Source organism: Microcebus murinus, chromosome 13 (assembly GCF_040939455.1).
Source record: "Microcebus murinus isolate Inina chromosome 13, M.murinus_Inina_mat1.0, whole genome shotgun sequence".
In the NCBI taxonomy this organism is placed as follows: Eukaryota; Metazoa; Chordata; class Mammalia; order Primates; family Cheirogaleidae; genus Microcebus; species Microcebus murinus.
The window spans coordinates 64836508-64856688 of NC_134116.1; the positions used below are offsets into that span (position 1 = coordinate 64836508).

A 20181-nucleotide genomic window follows, 5' to 3' on the forward strand; every position below is an offset into this window, starting at 1 on the left:
AATAAAATAAATAAAAAAGATCAGAGCAGGACTAAATGAAACAGAAACAAACAAAAAAAAGAATGAAAGAAAAAGATCAAAAAATCAAAAAGTTGGTTCTTTGAAAAGACAACAAAAATTGATAAGCCACTAAGTAGGCTGAGAGAATCCAAATAAACATAATCAAAAATGAAAAAGGAGACACAACATCTGATACCATAAAAATCAAAAAGACCATTAGAGACTACTATGAACGACTATATGCTCACAACTAGGAAACAGAGAGGAAATGGATAAATTCCTGAACACATACGACCCCCGAGACAGAGCCAGGAAGAAATAGAACTTCTGAATACACCAATATGAGTAATGAGATTGAATCAGTAATAAAAAATATGCCCCCCCCCAAAAAAAATACCTTAGGAACCAGATGGGTTCACAGCCAAATTCTAACAGATTTACAGTAGGTTTGGTGCCAATCCTACTGAAACTGTTCCAAAAGATTGAGAAGGAGGGAATTCTCCCTAACTCATTCTATGAAGCCAGTATCACTCTAATATCAAAGCCAGGAAAGAGCATAACAAAAAAATAAAACTACAGACTAATATCTTTGATGAATATAGACACAAAAATCCTCAATAAAACACTAGCAGAAGGAATCCCACAGCACATCAAAAAGATAATTCACCACTACCAAGTGAGTTTCACCCCAGGGAGGCAAGGATGGTTCAACACATGCAAGTCAAAAAGTGATTCACCACACAGAATTAAAAACAAATATGTCATATGATCATCTCATTAGATGTGGAAAAAGCATTTGATAAAACCAAGCATCCCTTCATGATAAAAACCCTCAACAAACTCAGCAAAGAAGGAACATACCAAACTAATAAAGGCCACATATGACAAACCCATAGCCAACATCACACAGAATGGAGTAAAGTTGAAAGCATTCTCCCTAAGAACTGGAACAAGATAAAGACACCTGCTGTCACCATTTCTACTTAACATAGTACTAGAAGTCCTAGCCAGATCAATCAAGCGAGAGAAGAAATAAAGGGCAACCAAATTGTAAAAGAGGAAGTAAAATTGTCTCCATTTGCTGATGACATGATTCTATACCTAGAAAACCCCAAAGACTCCATCAAGAGACTCCTGGAATTGATAAATAAATTCAGCAAAGTCCCAGAATACAAAAATCAATGTACATGAATCAGTAGCATTTCTATATATCAATAACAGTCAAGCTGAGGGTCAAATAAAAGATTCAATAACATTCACAAAACCTACAAAGAAAATAAAATACCTATCAATATATTATACTTAACCAAGGAAGTGAAGGATCTCTACAAGGAGAACTACAAAACAACGAGGAAAGAAATCACAGAGCACACAAATGGGAAAACATATCCTGCTCATGGATTGGTAGAATAAACATCATTAAATGACCATACTACCCAAAGTGATTTACAAATTCAATGCAATACCCACCGAAATACCAATGTCATACTTTACAAACCTAGAAAAAATAATTCTATGCTTCTTTTGGAACCAGAAAAGAGCCCAAATAGCCAAAGAAATCTTAAGCAAAAAGAACAAATGTAGAAGCATCATATTATCAGACTTTATATTACAAGGCTATAGTAACCAAAAAAGCATGGTATTTGCACAAAAACAGAAACATAAACCAATGAACAGAGCAGAGAACCCAGATATAAAACCACCTACCTACAGCCATCTGATCATTGACAATGCAGACAATGTACACTGGGGAAAAGAAGTCCTATTCAATCAATGGTGCTGGGAATATTGGATAGCCACATGCAGAAGAATGAAACAGGAATCCTATCTCTCACCACTTACAAAAATTAATTCAAAATGGATAAAAGACATAAATGTAAGACATGAAATCATAAGTATTCTAGGGGAAAATATAGGACAAACTCTTCTAGATATCAACCTATGCAAAGAATTTATGAAAAAGACCCCAGTGGCAATCACAGCAACAACAAAATAAATAAATGGGATTTGATTAAGCTCAAAAGCTTCTGTAGAGCTAAGGAAACAATAGAGCAAACAGACAACATACAGAATGGGAGAAAATATTCACAAGTTATATATCCAATAAAGGGTTAATAACCAGACTCTAGAAAGTAGAAAGAAAAAAATACACAATCCCATTAAAAAGTGGGCAAGAGACATGAATAGAAGCTTTTAAAAAGTAGATAAACAAATGGCCAATGAACATATGAAAAATGCTCAACATCACTAATCATTAGGGAAATGCAAATTAAAAGCACAAACAGATATCACCTTACTCCTGTTAGAATGGTTTTTATTAAAAAGTCCAAAAACAATAGATGCTGGTGTGGATACAGAGAGAAAGGAAAATTTATACACTCTTGGTGGGACTGCAAATTAGTACAACCTCAATGGAAAACAGTATGGAGATTTCTCAAAGAACTAAAAGTAGACCTACCATTTGATCCAGCAATACCACTACTAGATATCTACCCAAAGGAAAAGAAGCCATTTTATCAAAAAGACACCTGCACTTGAATGTTTACTGCAGCACAATTCACAATTGCAAAGATGTAGAATCAACCCAAGTGCTTGTCAATTCATGAGTGGATTAATAAAATGTGGTATATGTGCACCACAGAGTACTATTTAGCCATAAAAAAGCCTGGATGCCATTTGCAACAATTTGGACAGAACTGGAGACCATTCTTCTAAGTGAAGTATCTCAAGATAGGAAAAAACGAATACCACATGTACTCATTATTAAATTGGAACTAACCGATGAGCACGTGTACACACAGAGGGAAGTAAAACTCAGTCGAAATCAAGCAAGGCAGAGAGGGGAGGGAAGGAGGGGCAAAAACCTACCTAATGGGTACAATAAACACTATCTGGGTGATGGGCACACTTATAGTCATGACTCAAGTATTATAAAAGTGATCCATGTAACCAAAAACATTTGTACTCCCTTAATGTTTTGAAATAATAATACCTCTGTACTGTAATAATAAGTTGCAGAAACTATTGTTTTCTTTCTTTTAATACAAATAAACAGAACATAAAAACAAACTCACCCAAGAAGTTTAGGAGATAAGAGAAATTTCAAAACAGAATATTAAAGGTTAACATTCACCTAATGTTGCATCCTCTTAGCTAGGCTAAGAGGAATGTTACACTTATTGATGCTTTCATTGAAGCACGGCCTTTCACCTGTTCCTTTATTCTCACTTTATCCTTTATAATTGCTCAAATAGTCAAACAACTGAAGCCTAATGCTTTCCCAATGAATAAGGGCATCTAGCCTTTCTCTGAATGTTTAATTATTTCTACTTTCATTTCCATTGTAATCACCTTTCTCTTCACTGCAGGCTCACCAGGACTTGCAGTGAAGTTTCACTTTGGAGTCCTGGTCATAACAGTAAACACAGACTCACAAAATCAAATAAGAAAGTTAAGACAAAAATGATGCTGTGCATAAGTGACCATATAAACAAAGCGACTATCTGCTAGCATAAAGATGCTGTGCCAATGGACCATGCAGGTTTTTTTACATATGTGGAAGGAATCAGTTTCCAAATTATTAATTTAATTATTTAATTATAAATTATGCTTATGGGGAAACTTGGGAACTTGTTCATAATTGCTGAACACCATTAAGTCAGACCATCCATAAGCTGGGGGACTGAATGGATCTGGGACTACAGGTGCACACACCACTATGCCCAGCTAATTTTTTTAAATTTTTTTGTAGAGATGGGGTATTGCTATATTGCCCAGGCTATCTCGAATGCCCAGCCTCAAGTGATCCACCCTCCTCAGCTTCCCAAAGTGCTGAGATTACAAGCATGAGCCAAAACCAACCATTTTAAATGGTATATCACAATTAGAAAATTATATAAAACTGTTAGGACACACCCAAAAGGACTCTAGGAATTTAAAATAGTGAATCTATGAATAAGTTTTATAAACAAAGCATACACAGATGAAAAGTTAAATTACCAAACATAATATTAACATTTATTGAATATTTATAATATTTCAGGAATTATTCTAACATTTTATGTATCTATTGTCTTAATACTCTCATTTTACGAATGAGGAAACAGAAGTACAGACACATTAAGGAGCTTAGTTGACCGGTGGGGCTGGCCTTCAAACCACAGTTTTACTCCAGTGCCCATGGTCTTAACTATGTTACAATATAGCCTATCTCTTCCAAGTGAGCAGAATCAACAATACATTATCTAATGAAACCATGAAAGGTCAATATGGCTTGGAGAGATTAGGAAGCATTTCATAAAGAACCTTAAACTGTACCTTAAAAATAGGTAGAATTTGGGTTAAAGGAAGAAAAATGTATTTTACGAAGAAGGAAAGAGTATGAATGTATAGCTACTAAGGGAGGGTAGCACAGGCATTGGGGGCCATCAGTGAGTATTAAAAATAAGACTAGAAGGAAAGTTGAAGTACCAAACTATAGAGGACTCCGAATACTGGAGCACTTTGGACTTTATTTTCTTCATAACTGGGGGAGAGGGAAGTGTTAAAATGGAGGCTTTTGAGAGGGGGTACAATGAAAAATAAACTTTAAAATAAAACATGGGTCAAACTATGTAAACTAGTCTTTTTAAAAGATCTGGCAGTAGGATGCATTGGATAGAGGAAACAAAAGAGACTAGCCAGAAAGAGGCAATATATAACATGCAGGCACAAGCACTGCTAGTAAGAGAAAGGAAAGGACAGATGTGAGAGGCAATGTAAAAAAAAAACAAAAACAAAATTGAGGCTGAAGGGACAGGTTTAAAATAGAATGGGCCTGGTATAATCTTAATTAGTCCTGTGGATAGATGTTCAATAAACAAATTACCAAGGTAAACCTTTACAGAAAGCAAATGGTAATGTGTAATTCCACTTCTTCCTAGAATAATACTGAAAGCTATAAACAGTGTTGCTGTCACTCTCTCAACAAGAACAAGCCAGATAAAGAATAAAATCATACACTTCCTTGAACCCAAAATATCCTTTCCTTATATTTCAGATTATTTGGTTCCCTAAAAGGTAGGAACCTCCAAGAAGAGAAAGAACATGAATACTAGCTCATCTGTGGCACAGCATAAAAAGAACCCTAAAGAAAGTGAGAAGAATTCAGCTAAAATTTTTTTTAACAAATGCTAATTACAAAACAAAGCAACAAAAACTCATTTAAATACAGAGATAGGTAAAAAGCAAAATGAAGGTAAATGATAAACAATGTAAACATTAATCACAAGAAAAGTAGAATGGAGATGTGGACAGTGCAGAACAAAAAATATAAATTTGGATAAAAAGGGACATTACAAAATGATAAAGGTGTCAATTCACGAAGAAGGCATAAAAATGCCATATGCACCTAAGAATAAAGCTTAAAAAAAATTCATCAAAAACTGACAGAATTAAAAGGAAACAGACAGCTCTAACTATAGTTAGAGATTTCAATTTCCTCCCTCAATAATCAGTAAAACACACAGGAAGAAAATCAGCAAGGATATAAGAGATCTAAGAAACATGATCACCCAATTTGACTTAACACTTTTAAAACACTCTATCTACCCAACAACAGCAGAATACACTTTTTTTCCAAGTATCTATCCATAGAACATTCATTACAACAGACCATTTTCTGGTATATAAAATAAACTTCAACAAATTGTAAAAAATAGTGAAGAACTGAAAAAGCACAGAATTAAATAAGTCAATAATGGAAATATATCAAGAAAATCAAAAACATTTGGGAATTAAACAGCGTACTTCTCAATAATCCATTCAAAGAGGAAGTGACAAGAGAAATTAGAAAATATTTTGAATTGAATGAAAGCTTATATTATACACAATATCATAAAAATATGTGAAATAAAGCTAAAGTAGTGCTTAGAGGGAAATTTATAACATTAAATGCTTATATTAGAAAAGAACAAAATGCTCAACTCAATGACATAAGCTTCCACCTTCACAAATTAGTGGGAAAAAAGAGGAAATTAAAACCAAAGCAAAAAGAAAAATAGCAGAAATCAATAAAATTCAAAACAGAAAAATAAAAAACAAAAGGTGATTTTTAAAAAATCAATTAAAATTGATAAAACTCTAATCAGATGGATCAAGAAAAAAGAGAGAAGGTAAAAATTACCATTATTAGAAGGAATATGTTAACATATCCTATAGACATTAGAAAGATAAGCAAGAGCCACATCTTCAATTAATCAACATCTATGACTTACTTCATCTAACAACAGTAGAATACACACTCTTCTCAAGCTCACATGAAATATTCACCAAGATATACTATATTCTAGACCACAAAACACACCTTAACAAATTCAAAAGAATAGAAATCATGAGATGTATGCTCTCAAACTACGACAGAATTAAGCTAGAAATCGATAACAAAAGGATACCTGGAAAATCCCAAAATACTTCTAAATAACACATGGAACACAGAAGAAATCTCAGGAGAAATTATAAAAAATATTTTGAACTAAATGAAAATGAAAGTACAACTTGTCAAAATTTGGGATGCAGTGAAAGCAGTGCTTCACTGCAGAGGGAAGTTCATAGCACCACTGCAGAGGGAAGTTCATAGCACCAAAGGCATTAATAGAAAACAGAAAGATCTACAATCAATAATCTAAATTTCTACCTCAGGAAATCAGGGGAAAAAAGAGTAAATTAAATTCAAAGCAAGCAGAAGAAGAGATATAATAAAATATAGAGCTGAAATCAATGAAACTGAAAATAAGAAATTGAGAAAAATCAATGAAACTAAAAGCTGCTTCTTCAAAAAAAATCAATAAAATTAATAACCTCCTAGCCAGACTAAGAAAAGAGACAAGTTACTAATGACAGAAATGAAAGAGGGGATATCACTACAGATTCTTCTGACACTAAAAGGTTAATAAAAGAATACTATAAACAATTCTATGCCCATATATTTGATAACCTAGATGAAATGGACCAATTCCTTGAAAGAAATAATAATCTGCCAAAACTCACATAAGAAATAGAAAATCTGAATAAATCTATATCTACAGATACAGAATCAGTACAATCACAGAATTAACGATTAATGACCTTCCAAAACAAAAAGTACCAGGCACTGATAGGTTTACTGGTAAATTTTACGAAACATTTAAGGAAGAAATTATACCAATTTTCTACAATCTCTCCCAGAAGACAGAAGCAGAGGAAATGCTTCCTAATTCATTCTATGAAGCCAACATCACCCTCGTATCAAACCAAAGATATTACAAGAAAAACAAACAAAAAACCACAGATCAATATTTCTCATGAAAATGGAAGCAAAAATTCTCAACAAAATATTAGCAAATCAAATCCACCAATTTGATTTGTGTATAAAATTCCACAACCAAGTGGGATTTATCTTAGGTATGCAAGACTAGGTCAAAATTCAAATCAATTCATGTAATCCATAACATTAACAGGCTTTAGCCGGGCATGGTGGCGCATGCCTGTAGTCCCAGCTACTCGGGAGGCTGAGGCAGTAGGATCGCTGAGCCCCGGAGATTGAGGTTGCTGTGAGCCAGGCTGACGACACGGCACTCACTCTAGCCTGGGCAACAAAGTGAGACTCTGTCTCAAAAAAAAAAAAAAAAAAAAAAAAAAACACATTAACAGGCTAAAAAAGGAAAAAAAAAATCACATGAGCATATCAACAGATTCAGAAAAACCTTTGAAAAAAATCCAATACCCATTCATGATTAAAAAGAAAACCCTCAGCAAACTACAGATAGAGGGGAATTTCCTCAATATGATAAAGAACATTTATAGAAAACCTATCACTAATATCATAGTTAATGGTGAAAAACTCGACACTTTCCCACTAAGACCAGGAACAAGGCAAGGATTTCACCTTTCACCATCATAGTGGAAGTCCTAGATAACACAATTGAGACACAAAAAAAATAAAAATAAAAGGTATACAGATTAGGAAGAAAGAAATAAAACTGCCTTTGTTTGCAGATGATATAACTATCTATGTAGAAAATCCAAAAGAATCCATTAAAAAACTACTGGAATTAAAAAAAAATTATATCAAGGTTGCAGGATACAAGGTTTGAACATAAAAGTCAATAACTTTCCTATACACCAGCAATGAAAAAGTGAAATCTGAAATAAAAAACACACCATTTATACTAGCATCCAAGAAATTAAAATACTTAGGTCTAAATCAACAAAATCTAACCACCAAGAAGTACAAGATAATACAAGGAAAACTACAAAATTCTAATGGAAGAAATCAAAGAACTAAATAAATGGAAAGATACTCCAAGTTCATGAATGAGAAGACTCAATAGTGTCAAGATGTCAGTCTTCCCAATTTGATCTATAGGTTAAATGTAATCCCAATCAAAATCCCAACAGGTTATTTTGTGGATATTAACAAATTAATTCTAAAGTTTATCTAGAGAGGCAAAAAACCCAGAATAGCCAATACAATACTCAAGGAAAACAAAGTTTGGAAGTTGGAACAATGACAGTTGGAACACTGACATTACCCAACTCCAAGACTTACTATAAAGCTACAGTAATAAAGGCAGTGTGATATTGGTGAAAGAATAGACAAATGGATCAATGGAAAAGAAAAGAGAGCCCAGAACAGACCCACACAGATATAGTCAACTGATCTATAAAGGTGCAAACACAATACAATGGAGAAAAGATGTTTTTCTCAACAGTACTGGAACAACTGGACATTCACATGCAAAAAAAAAAATCTACACACAGATCTTCCTCTTACTTTGCACAAAAATTAACTCAAAATGGATCAGAGATCTACATGTAAAATTAGAAACTAAATTCCTAGAATATAGGAGAAAATCTAGTTGGCCTTGGGTTTGGTGATGACATTTTAGATACAACACCAAGGCATGATCCATAATAGAAACAACCAATAAGCTAGACTGCATTAAAATTTCAAAACTTCTGCTCTGCAAAAGACACTGTCAAGAGAACAAGAAGACAAGCCATAGACTGATAGAAAATATTTGCAAAAGATATATCTGATAAAGGACTGCTATCAAAAATCCTTCGACCGGAAGTAAAATGATGCCAGAAAGAAATCTCATTCTACACAAAAATGAAGAACACTGGACATAGTAGCTACATGGTTAAATATAAAGAATTTTTATTACTTAAATCTCTTTTAAAAATAATGGACTGTTTAGAGCAAAAATAATAACAATGTATTGTGGGATTTATACCACATACAGAAGTAAAATGTATGAAAACAAAAGGCCAAGAGGAAAGGAATGAAAGTAAACTAGCATAGGTTTTTATAACTACACACGAAGTAGTATAATATCATTTAAAGGTAGACTGTAATAAGTTTAAAGCAATAACTAAAAAAAGAAACTACAGACCAATCTCCTTCATGAATAAATGTGTACAAATTCTTAACAAAAGTTTAGAAAATTTAAACTTTTGTTTAAAACAACCACTAAAATAACAAAACAAAGAATTATAGCTAACAAGCCAACAAATGAAGAAGAAAAGGAATCACAAAAAAATCAATCCACAACAAAGGCAGAAAAAGAGGGAAAAGGACCAAAGAAGAGACAAAAACAAATAACAAGATGACAGATTTAAACCCAACTATATTAACAATCACATTAAATGTCAATGGTCTCAAAATCCCAAATGAAAGGTAGACTGACCCAAATATATGCTATCTACTAGAAACTACCTTGAAACATAAAGACACAAAAAAGCTAAAAATAAAAGGATAAAAAAAGTAGACAATGCTAGTACTAATCAAAAGAAAGCTGAAGTGGCTATATTAACATTAGACACAGTAGGTTTCAGAGTAAAGAACATTACAAGGTATAAAAGTTATTTCATCATATATTATATGACAATAATATATGATACATATAATATAGGATACTAATATAAGATATATTGATAATAAAATATATTAAAATATTAAGATATAATAAGGAAACAAATCATTTATGCTAATAAAGTCAGTAACTTAGATCAAATGGACAAATTCCTTGAAAAATACAAACTATGAAAGCTCACTCAAAAAGAAATAGATAAACCACAACTGCCTAATAGCTATTAAAGAAATGGAATTTATAGTTAACTGTCTCACAAAGACAATTCTAGGCCCATATGACTTCACTAAGCACTTAGGAAGAAATAATACCAATTTTACAAAAACTCTAACAAAAAATTGAAGTGGAAGGAATATTTCCCAATTCATTCTACAGAGCTGGCATGATTCTGATATAAAACTGGACAAAGCCATAACTAAAAAGAGAAACTAGAGACCAATATCCTTCATGAATAAATATGTAAAAATTCTTAACAAAGGTTTAGTTAATCAAATCCAACAATAGATGAAAAAGATAATATATCATGACCAAGTAGAACTTAGCCCATGACTGTAAGGTTGCTTTAACATTTGAAAAGCAGTCAATATTATTCATCATATTAGGAGTCTAATAAAGGGAAAATATGTGACCATCTCAATAGACGCAGAAAAAGCATTTGACAAAGTCCAACATTCATTTCTGATATAATAATTTTTAAAAACTCTCAGCAAAGTAGAAATAGAAGCAAAATTCCTTATGTAAAGATCCTATTCAATGTCTATGTACAGCCAAACTGGTCTATTGATAGTGTTAAGATTATGCTTAAAAAGAAGGCAATTCTAATCCTTGCTTACCTTTGGAGGATGTTACAGAACAAACTCATTAGTCTGAAAACTAGTCAGGTCAATAAAAGCAAAGATAAAATACTTATCCTACTTTTCCTACATGAACCATATATTTCAGAGTATCCATAGCTAATGGAGGACCTATTTACAGAAGTATACCTAATAATTGAAGAAGGAATGATAAGTCAAAAGATCACCTTTTAGCTACCCCTAGTGGATCCAGTTATGATCATCAATGATTGTCTACATCAAAAAAAGAGAGGGGCATGAACCTGCAGTCCCAGCTACTCAGGAGACTGAACTGGGAGGATCACTTGAGCCCAGGAGTTTGAATCCTGCCTGGGCAACATTGTGAGACCCCATCTCTTTAAAAAAAAAAAAAAAAAAAGATGGGGGGAGAGAGGGAGAGAGAGAGACAGAGACAAAGAGAGAACAAGAACTAACTAGATATTATATGTCTCCAGATATTATGTGTCTCCTGCTGGGCATAAACAACATTATCTCTGAAGTATTTCTTCCAGAAAATATCAAACTAGGATCTGATCAGGCCTCTATATCCATTTCCAGGAAATATAGGGATTAGAAGAATATATTAAATTATAAAGGAGATGCAATATGTAAAATGCAGATTATAGGAAACTCTAGTGAATAAAGAGTCCAGTTTCTTCAACAAACAGTAAGAAAAGACATAGAAGGCAAAAGGAAGGAAAGGAGGTAAAACCTACATATTAAAAGAGAGATAAGAGACAAATCAAAGGGAGAGGGAGAGAAAAAAATTATTAAAAAAAAAAAAAAAAGACAAATCAGCCAATCATCAATCAAGTAAGAGTTCGGACTTTATGTGAATCCTGATTAGAACATACAGGAAAAAGAAGAATTTATGAAACAATTGAGAAATTTTGAACACTAGATATTTGATATTAAGGAATTATCACTAACTTTGTTAGGTGTGATGAACTGTGGTCATTTTTTTTTAAAGCATTCTTATCTTTTCCACACACATACTGAAAATATTTATGGATGAAATATGGTATCTAAGATTTTCTTTAAAATAATCTTGAAGTAAAGGAGAAATACAATTTGGCCATGATGGATAACTGTTGAAGCTAGGTAAAACGCACATGACATTTTCTCTGTTTACTTTTATAAATGTTTTAAATTCTCCATAATATTTTTTAAAAATTGATCAGAAATAAAAGCAGCTGAAAATAGCCTACATCTGTAAGACAAAACAACATTCATGAACATGTTCTTAAATGAATTTTTCTCAGCAACACCCATATGCAATCATAATACTAGCACCACCTTCAAATAGAAAGGGTATATATATTACCAAGGACTGCAAAATGACAAGTAGACACCTTTCATTACAATGTAATTTTAAAATAGGTATTCTGCTTCTTGTTATTAAGAAACCCTTTTGTATTTCTGTAGTACAACTTAAATGGAATGCCTAGCATTATTATTGCATTATTCTTAATCCAAACTGCTCTTTTCAATTACAGTCATGTACCACATAACAACATTTCAATCAATGACAGATTGATTATAGTAATACATGGTGGTCCGATAAGATTATATAAGATATTTTTACTGTACCTTCTCTATGTTTAGATACACAAATACTTACCATTGTGTTACAACTGCCTGCAGTATTCAATATAGTAATATGCTGTCCAGGTTTGAAGGCTAGGAGCAAGAGGCCATACCATATAGCCCAGGTATATATGTAGCAGGCTGTAACATCTAGGTTTGTGTAAGTACCCTCTATGATGTTAGCACAATTATGAAATCACTTAACAATGCATTTCTCAGGATGTTTCTCCCTTGTTAAGCAGCAACATGTATTTTTTTAATATAATGACTATATCACAAAAATATTTAAGTGGCTCTATCAAGGGCAATATATTTCAAAGCTCTTTGAAATATACATGTATGTGCATGCACACGTGTGTGTATATAATACTCACAAAAACTCTATGAGGTTGACATTCAGACATTATTTCTGATTAGCAAACTGAGATTCAGAGAATTAACTTGCCCAAAATCACATAGCTACAATATAACTACAAAGTTTCCTGCATTGAAGTCCCAGGCCTTTTCCATTCTACCACACTGCCATTCAAGATGCAGAGAGAAAACCCAAATTCTAACAACTGATTCATCTGAAGTCACAATATGAACAGCACTCCTGGCCAATTTCTCAATGGAAAGTCCCTTATTCATATGCTATAGGCACCATGAATGTAATTTAATCTTATGAACAAATCTAATCTTTATTGTACTTTGTTTATAAAAAAGAAGTAAACACCTTTCTAGACAAGATACTACAAACTTTTCCTTATAAAGTATTAATATATGCTTTCATGTATACATAAGCAACTTTTCTAACTCTAAAAAGCTTAAAAATAAGAATTTTTTTGTTTTGCTTTGTTTTTTTACTTCAACATATTAAGGAGGTACAAATTTTTTTGTTACATGGCTTGAGTCAGGGCTATAAGTGTGCCCATCACCTGAACAGTGTTCATTGTACCTGTTAGATAGGTTTTTACCCCTCCACTCCTCTCCCCTCCCCACTGCTTGATTTCCAATAACTTTTACTTCCCTCTGTGCACATGTATGCCCATCAGCAGTTACTTCCAATTTATTATAGAGTACATGTGGTGTTTGTTTTTCCATTCTTGAGATACTTCACTTAGGATAATGGCCTCCAATTCCTTCCAAATTGTTGCAAAAGGTATTAATTCATCCTTTTTTATGGTGGAATAGTACTCTATAATATACATATATCACATTTTGTAAATCCACTCATGAATTGACGGGCACTTAGGTTGATTCCAGATCTTTGCAGTTGTGAATTATGTTGCAATAAACATTCAAGTGCAGATGTCTTTTGGATAAAATGGCTTCTTTTCCTTTGGGTGGAAGATAACCAGTAGTGGGATTCCTAGATGGAATGGTAGGTCTACTTTTAGTTCTTTGAGAGATTTCCATACTGCTTTCCATAGAGGTTATGCTAATTTACAGTCCCACAAACAGTGTGTAAGCATTCCTTTCTCTCTGCATCCACACCAGCATCTATTGCTTTTGGGCTGTTTAATAAAAGCCATTCTAACAGGAGTAAGGTGATATCTCATTGTGGTTTTCATTTACATTTCCCTGATGATTAGTGACATTTAGCATTAACAAAAGTACCACATCAAAATCACTACACATGCATTTAAAAATGCAACCATTTTAAATGATTCCTAAGTTTTTCTAAAAAAATTATAGTGACAAAACTTTCTGGGATAGTTCTTAAGTGAAACTACTCTGCTTGCATGACCTAATATAGGTACTTATTAACTCTAATAAGGGCTTTACAAGGATGGATTTATTTAATCCTCACACAGTAACTCCAAAATCCAGAAGTTACTGCTAGCTCCTTTTACAGATAAGAAAACTGAGGGTTGGAAATTTTAGGTAACATGCTCAGGATCATGGAGCTAGTAAATGATATACCTGAGACTTGAATCAGTTCACTTTGACTCTAAATCCTCGCTTTTAACCCATCCTCTATTCCAATTACCACCACCTACTTTCAATCATCAAAAATCATTCCCCAAGTTACTACACTCCTCTTCTTGCTTCAAATAAGACAGACAACTACCACTAGAATAGCTGCATTGGAAACAGGTTCATTCTATCATTACATTCGCTTCTCAGAACACACGCCATCACGTTCTCCCGAAGAAACTATTTTACAAATGAAGGTTAAATTCTCAGGCCACCCCTCAAAAACTTAACTATACTGAAAATAATATTTCAAGGAAAATGTCTGTTGAATTATAGAAGGACAACAAGACATCATCTTCTGTCCTATCCTTCAAAAATGTACTTCAAATCCCAAAAGTAACATGAAATTCCTTTCTTGTATTCATCCAGCACACAACCAGGAATGATTTCACATGTACTAGTTCCCAACATGAGCTCCATTAGGAAATGTGATTTAAACCATGCCAGTTCCCAAGAAAGGCAGGGACAAAGCTAACAGAAGAAAGGGGTAAGATAAGAAATATCATACATGTATTGAAGTCTGAAGCTCAAAAAGGACTCCACTATTAAAACCATTACTGTTATAGTTCAGTACCAAAAAAGTTGTGTGAACTAGGCTCGAAACCCAACTACCATATTGCACTTGCACACAGATTTAGAATACAATGCACTTAGAAATTGGAAACTACAGTACCTGTATTTACTAATACTCTCTATAATTAGCTACCCTTTCCAAATTTTCTGAAAACTAAAAGCCTAATATTTTAGGAGGAGAGAGAAGTGAAGGAGCTATGACTCCCTTTAACTGAATATGCACAAAAATAGCTTTGTACATGAAGTACCCAAATCAGTGGAAATATACATTAGATGTTTGGGGCTTATAATGCCAAATTCATACATCTAAGATACTTCAATATTCCTCTCTATTAAGAACAGGAATTTAAGACTATGTTCAAATATTTGGAATTGTGAAACTTGTTTCTTTTTTATGCCAGAGATTTTAAAAATGGTTTTAAACAGTGTTTAAAATGGGATATACATAGACATATTTTGTTGTGCTAATTTGATCAGTAAAATAGACATACTCTTATATTAGGATGATGAACAAGTAAATTCATTAAAAGTGCCTGAAGTACAATTTAGCAATAATCATTAAGAGTCATTAAAATGTTCATAGCTTTTGACTCAGTAATTCAAATTGTAAGAATTTATTCTAATGAAATAATCAGAGATTCATTCACTTATTTAATTTATTTAACAAAATATCATGGACTGACTTTGTGCCAATCATTATTCTTATGAATATTGATGTTTATTACATTATTTTTAACATTAAAAAGTTGGAAAAAAACTAACTGTCCAATAATAGTAAGATAGTATATTAAAATTTAATAGTAAATTGAAATACATCCAAAAGATAAAATATGCCACTAGAAACTGTATTACCAAAAAATATTTAATAACATCAGAAAATACTCGTGTTGAACAACAAAAAAAAGCAAGATACAAAACTATGTGTAACTACATGTAACTATATGTATGATCTCAAATTTGTACTTGAGGTCTTATTTCCTAAGGACTTTGTTGAAATTACTTAGTGTCTTCATCTGTAAAATGAAGATTTCACATTTTACATGTAAAAAAATATTTTATATTTCAATAATGGATTTTTAAATGAGTTATTTGAAAAGTACTCATAATACTCCCCCAGTACACATAAAACACTATTATTTGCTATTGTTACTTAACATATATACATATGCAAAGAATAAATGGAAAGGATATATCAAAACATTATCAAAGATCTTGAATTCTAACAACACTAATTCTAACAACACTAAAATTAGGAAATCTGAACACTGCATATTAAAAGACATTTAAAATTATTTTATAAGGTGTGGTATTTTTTAAAAAGTTCTTATAACATAATGAAGTCCTTATGAATAAAATATGATAATTAAGATTTGCTTTAAAATACTTTGGTGGTAGGCTTATGTGGGGAGATTCTTTTCAAACATTTTTAATGTTATCAGATGGGAATTTCCTATGAGTAATGGAATTATTACTAGCTTTTAGTTTCTTTATATTTTACTATCTCCCAAATTTTCTATAGCAATTTGAAATTATTTTTAAAATGAGAAAAAAAGTTTTCAAAAAACTTTAAGAAAATCCTTACCAATACTCCATCCACAGATGAAACTTTCTCCCAAGTTAACCAAGCTCTTTCTCTGACATGATCTGGTAACTTTAATTTCTGACATAATGCAGTAAAATCAGGTTCTTCGGTTTCTTCAAACTCAAGCCTACCAAATGAAAATAATCATATAATAGGCACACACTTAAAAGTCAAACTTATTAAGTAAACATTTGTTTCAACAATTTGCACATAATAGCACTATTCTGAAAGAGAGTATTAATTACTAAGTACTTTAAGATCTTATTTAGAAAAAATATACACTTAGAATTTAAACATGTTTATCTTTTTCATGGTATTTCCAAAATAAGGAAACCACACAGTGAAAAATATTTGCTGGCATAGTGAATCAAATATACTTCAGAGAAGCAAACAGCTCTGTGAAGTACAAAGGTTAAAGCTATTTGGGAAAATGGGATAATAATAATGAAAATAAAAGCCCACAGATAACACTGCACAGTCAGTTCAATGCCAGTGACTTTGCTAAACTGTAGACTACTCTTACCAGTGTCATATATAATCTCTCTACCTACTAGCATTTCTTACATGATGATTACCTTGATATAAATTATTGCATTGCTTATTTCAGTCCTTTCTCCTTAACCACGATATGCATTCAATAAATTCGTGTAGGCTAATTCCTTTTTATTCATCTAATGTCTATCTGACATCTAATAACAATATAAGGAATAATTAATAATTTTTGAGTATTTACTATGACCCTGTACAGAGTACCTTAGATGTACGGTTTCACTGGATTCCCTTATCAGCCCTATTCGGTAAGTATTCTCATCTGTAAAAGTAGACATTTACAAATGCCTACCAAACCAGTAGGTTAAAGCACTCACCTGAGGTAACAGCCAGTAAGAGGTAAACCATGATGTGAACCAAATCTACACCTTTGACCACTATTCTAGACTGCCAATTCCTCCTTCTAAACATGATTAACTTTTTTTTTTTTTTTTTTTTTTTATACAGGGTCTCTCTGTGTTGCCCAGGCTGGTCTTGAACTCCTGGGCTCAGGTGATCCTCCCATCTTAGCTTTCTGAGTAGCTGTGACTAGTGTCACCACCCCTGGATCAAAACTTGATTAACGTTTGATTATTTCAACAATGAAGGTAGTATGCTGTTCCTAGAGACAGTTTCCCTTCCAGTTTCATTACTTAGGCCACACACAATGAAACAGAAATAAGATCTCAACTCTCAAGGCAGAAATGGACTTTGTCACTGGAAGTGCAGTTGGACTGGGCCCTGATTCCATCTCCAAGCAAGTATCTCAGCCTCAGACTGCCAGGCAGTGGTTCTACAATTGCTAAGTAGTTAACTTATAGAGTTGGATTATCCATGTTAATGAAATGCTTTGTGGGCATGGATAATCAAGAACAGACTGTATCCTGTAAGTTTTGACTTAACAGAATTTTTGATAGTTCCAATATTCAAATATATAAAACAATGTGTTAAAAAAAAGTCCTTACTTTCCCAGACAATGGCCAGAACTTCAATATTCCTGGTTACTCTACAATAATCAAGAATGCTTTCAGAGGCTGTGTATAACATGGAATTCTTTAGAGTACTGCTTTTTCCAAAGGCACCCCAGACGTAGTTTTTGTTTTTAACTATTATGATTTTTAATTGATGTATAAGATAGTCTATTTAAATACATGAATTTTTAACAGCCTTCCACAGGCCATTTCCAAAATCCATTGCAATCTTTTACAATTTGTCCTAAATTGTTAGTGTCTGGTGAGTGGAAAGAAATGTGTGAGGGTAAACTGGGAGTTGATGAAGTAACAGAATGGGGCAAAAAGTAATCAGAGACAGAAATGAGTCTCATTCATGACCCTGCAACGGATCTGTAGTCTCACAATAAAACCAACGCCAAAGATAATAATGACAATTATACTCTTTCCATCTTAGCTACTTAACTATGAAGTAGTACAATCAAGAAAAATAAGGCGTTGCAATACAATAAATATCTCCCTGTCTTCTTCTACTGCATCCACATAGACTTGCTTAAATTCAGATTTACTTAGCAAGGAAAAAAAAAGTTCCATGTGAGTACAAAACACCACTAATTTTGCTTTGTACCAAAAACAAAATCAAAAAGAGTGGACACCAGGAGGATCCTTGCTGGATCAGTCAAAAGGCAAAATGGAAGAAATAATGAGGTAGCTTAACACAGAAGAAGGGTCCTACCCAACAGGAAAAAAAAAAAGAAAAAGAAAAGTTTAGAAACTTTCAAGCACTTGTGCTGAAGTCTCATGAAACTGTTGCCCATATACCAGTTCCTCTAAAGAGTTATGCTCCACCAGTCACTACAGATGGCTTTGAGTCCCCAAGGCCTGAAAGCATTGTTGTAAGGGAACTCCACAAAGCTCCTCAGCGGAGCACTCTGTGGGCAAGTGATAGCCAGGACCCTGCACTTCACGTCCCAGGCTTTTCTGGTTGGCCTCTCCCAGAACTGGGCTTCACATCGCAGTGCACGCCCAGAGGAAAATACTTCCAACTGTTGCATCGCAGGAGACCAAAACAGAAAGTCAAACGACCACCAGAGTACTCCAGATCTCACCCGGTCAAAAACTCTCCAACAGACACCAGTCATTTTTGGATTTTTAGTTTTATTTTTTGCGTTTGATGGAGGCTCGCAATTACGCGCCGCCTCCAAGCCTCGGTCTGGAAAGAGGAAAGACTGCACCTGTCACTTCGCTCAGGGACCTGAGACCCACCCGCCCGACACCTGTCAAGCTGGAGCCGAGACCCCCTCGCAGTGTCTCTCCCCTCACTCCGACCTCGGAACCCTGTCACGGTCCCGCAGACGCCCCGCGGCGGGGGCTGGGGGAAGGGAGGGACCCTCCCGCCGCCGCCGGGACCGGCCCCCGGCGAGGATGCGCCCCCGCCTAGCAGCCGCGGCGTCCGCCCGCCGCACCCTCGGGGCACCGTTTCCGCGTGCGGGCCGCGGCGGCGGCGGCTTTGCGCGCTCACCTGGCCAGAGGCAGGTCCTCGGGGCCACTGTCCTGCTCCGGGTCCTCCTCAGGAGGGGGCGGCGGAGGCGCCGGGGGCTCGGCGGCGGCGCTGGCGGCGGCGGCAGCGGCTGCTCTTCGGGGGGTTTTGGGCGGCATGACGCCTTCCCAGAGCAGGAGCCAGCGAGCGATGGAGCAGCGCCGGGAGAGCGACGCGCGCGCACGTCGGGGCACGCCCCGACTCCCGTTACAAAAATAATTTGAACGTCCCCTGAGAAAAACCGGACGCGCCCTCCCCCGCCCGGCAACCGAGCGCCGCGTCCAACCGCGGGAAAACGTCACTTCCGCCCGCGGCGTCACGTCCGCGATGCTCCCGGGCCCGCCGGCGTCTGGTGGGGACCGGGGCGCCGGGCGGCGCGCGGGCCGGGGCGCCTGGGCGCGCGGTTGGGGCGGGGTGGCCCGGCCTGGCTCCAGGAGTCTTCCCGCAGGCGTCGGCCACCGCCCGGACATGTTTCTACCCGAAACTCCCCGCCTCCAGGCCTGGGTGCCCGTAACGAGGCCATACAAAGAGCCTGCTGGGTGACAAGGGCCCCACGCCTCTATCGGGGGGCGATCGGGGCTGCCCCTCGGGGCCCGCGGGGAATATCGGGCGAGTGCACCCTGGCGGGCACGCCCCTCTCTCTCCTCGGGCGGCGCCGCCGCCTCCACCAGACTCCTCCTCCCCAAGCCGTTAAGCACACTCGGCCAAAACAAAAACAAACGTGGAACGCTAGTAGGTG

General features: G+C 35.3%; 1 protein-coding gene across 2 annotated transcripts in view; it reads right to left on the bottom strand.

Moving 5' to 3' along the window:
• Positions 1–19782, bottom strand: part of RB1 (RB transcriptional corepressor 1) — a 128062-nt gene extending 108280 nt beyond the window's left edge. For both annotated transcript variants that reach the window (XM_076009459.1, XM_076009461.1), the window contains exons 1-2: positions 19425–19782; positions 16425–16551 (exon numbers count right to left, since the gene is read on the bottom strand). In XM_076009459.1, the coding sequence (XP_075865574.1) occupies positions 16425–16551; positions 19425–19561 (264 nt within the window). In that variant the 5' untranslated portion in view covers positions 19562–19782. The remainder of the gene's footprint in view (positions 1–16424; positions 16552–19424) is intronic.
• Between the last annotated feature and the right edge of the window lie 399 nt (positions 19783–20181).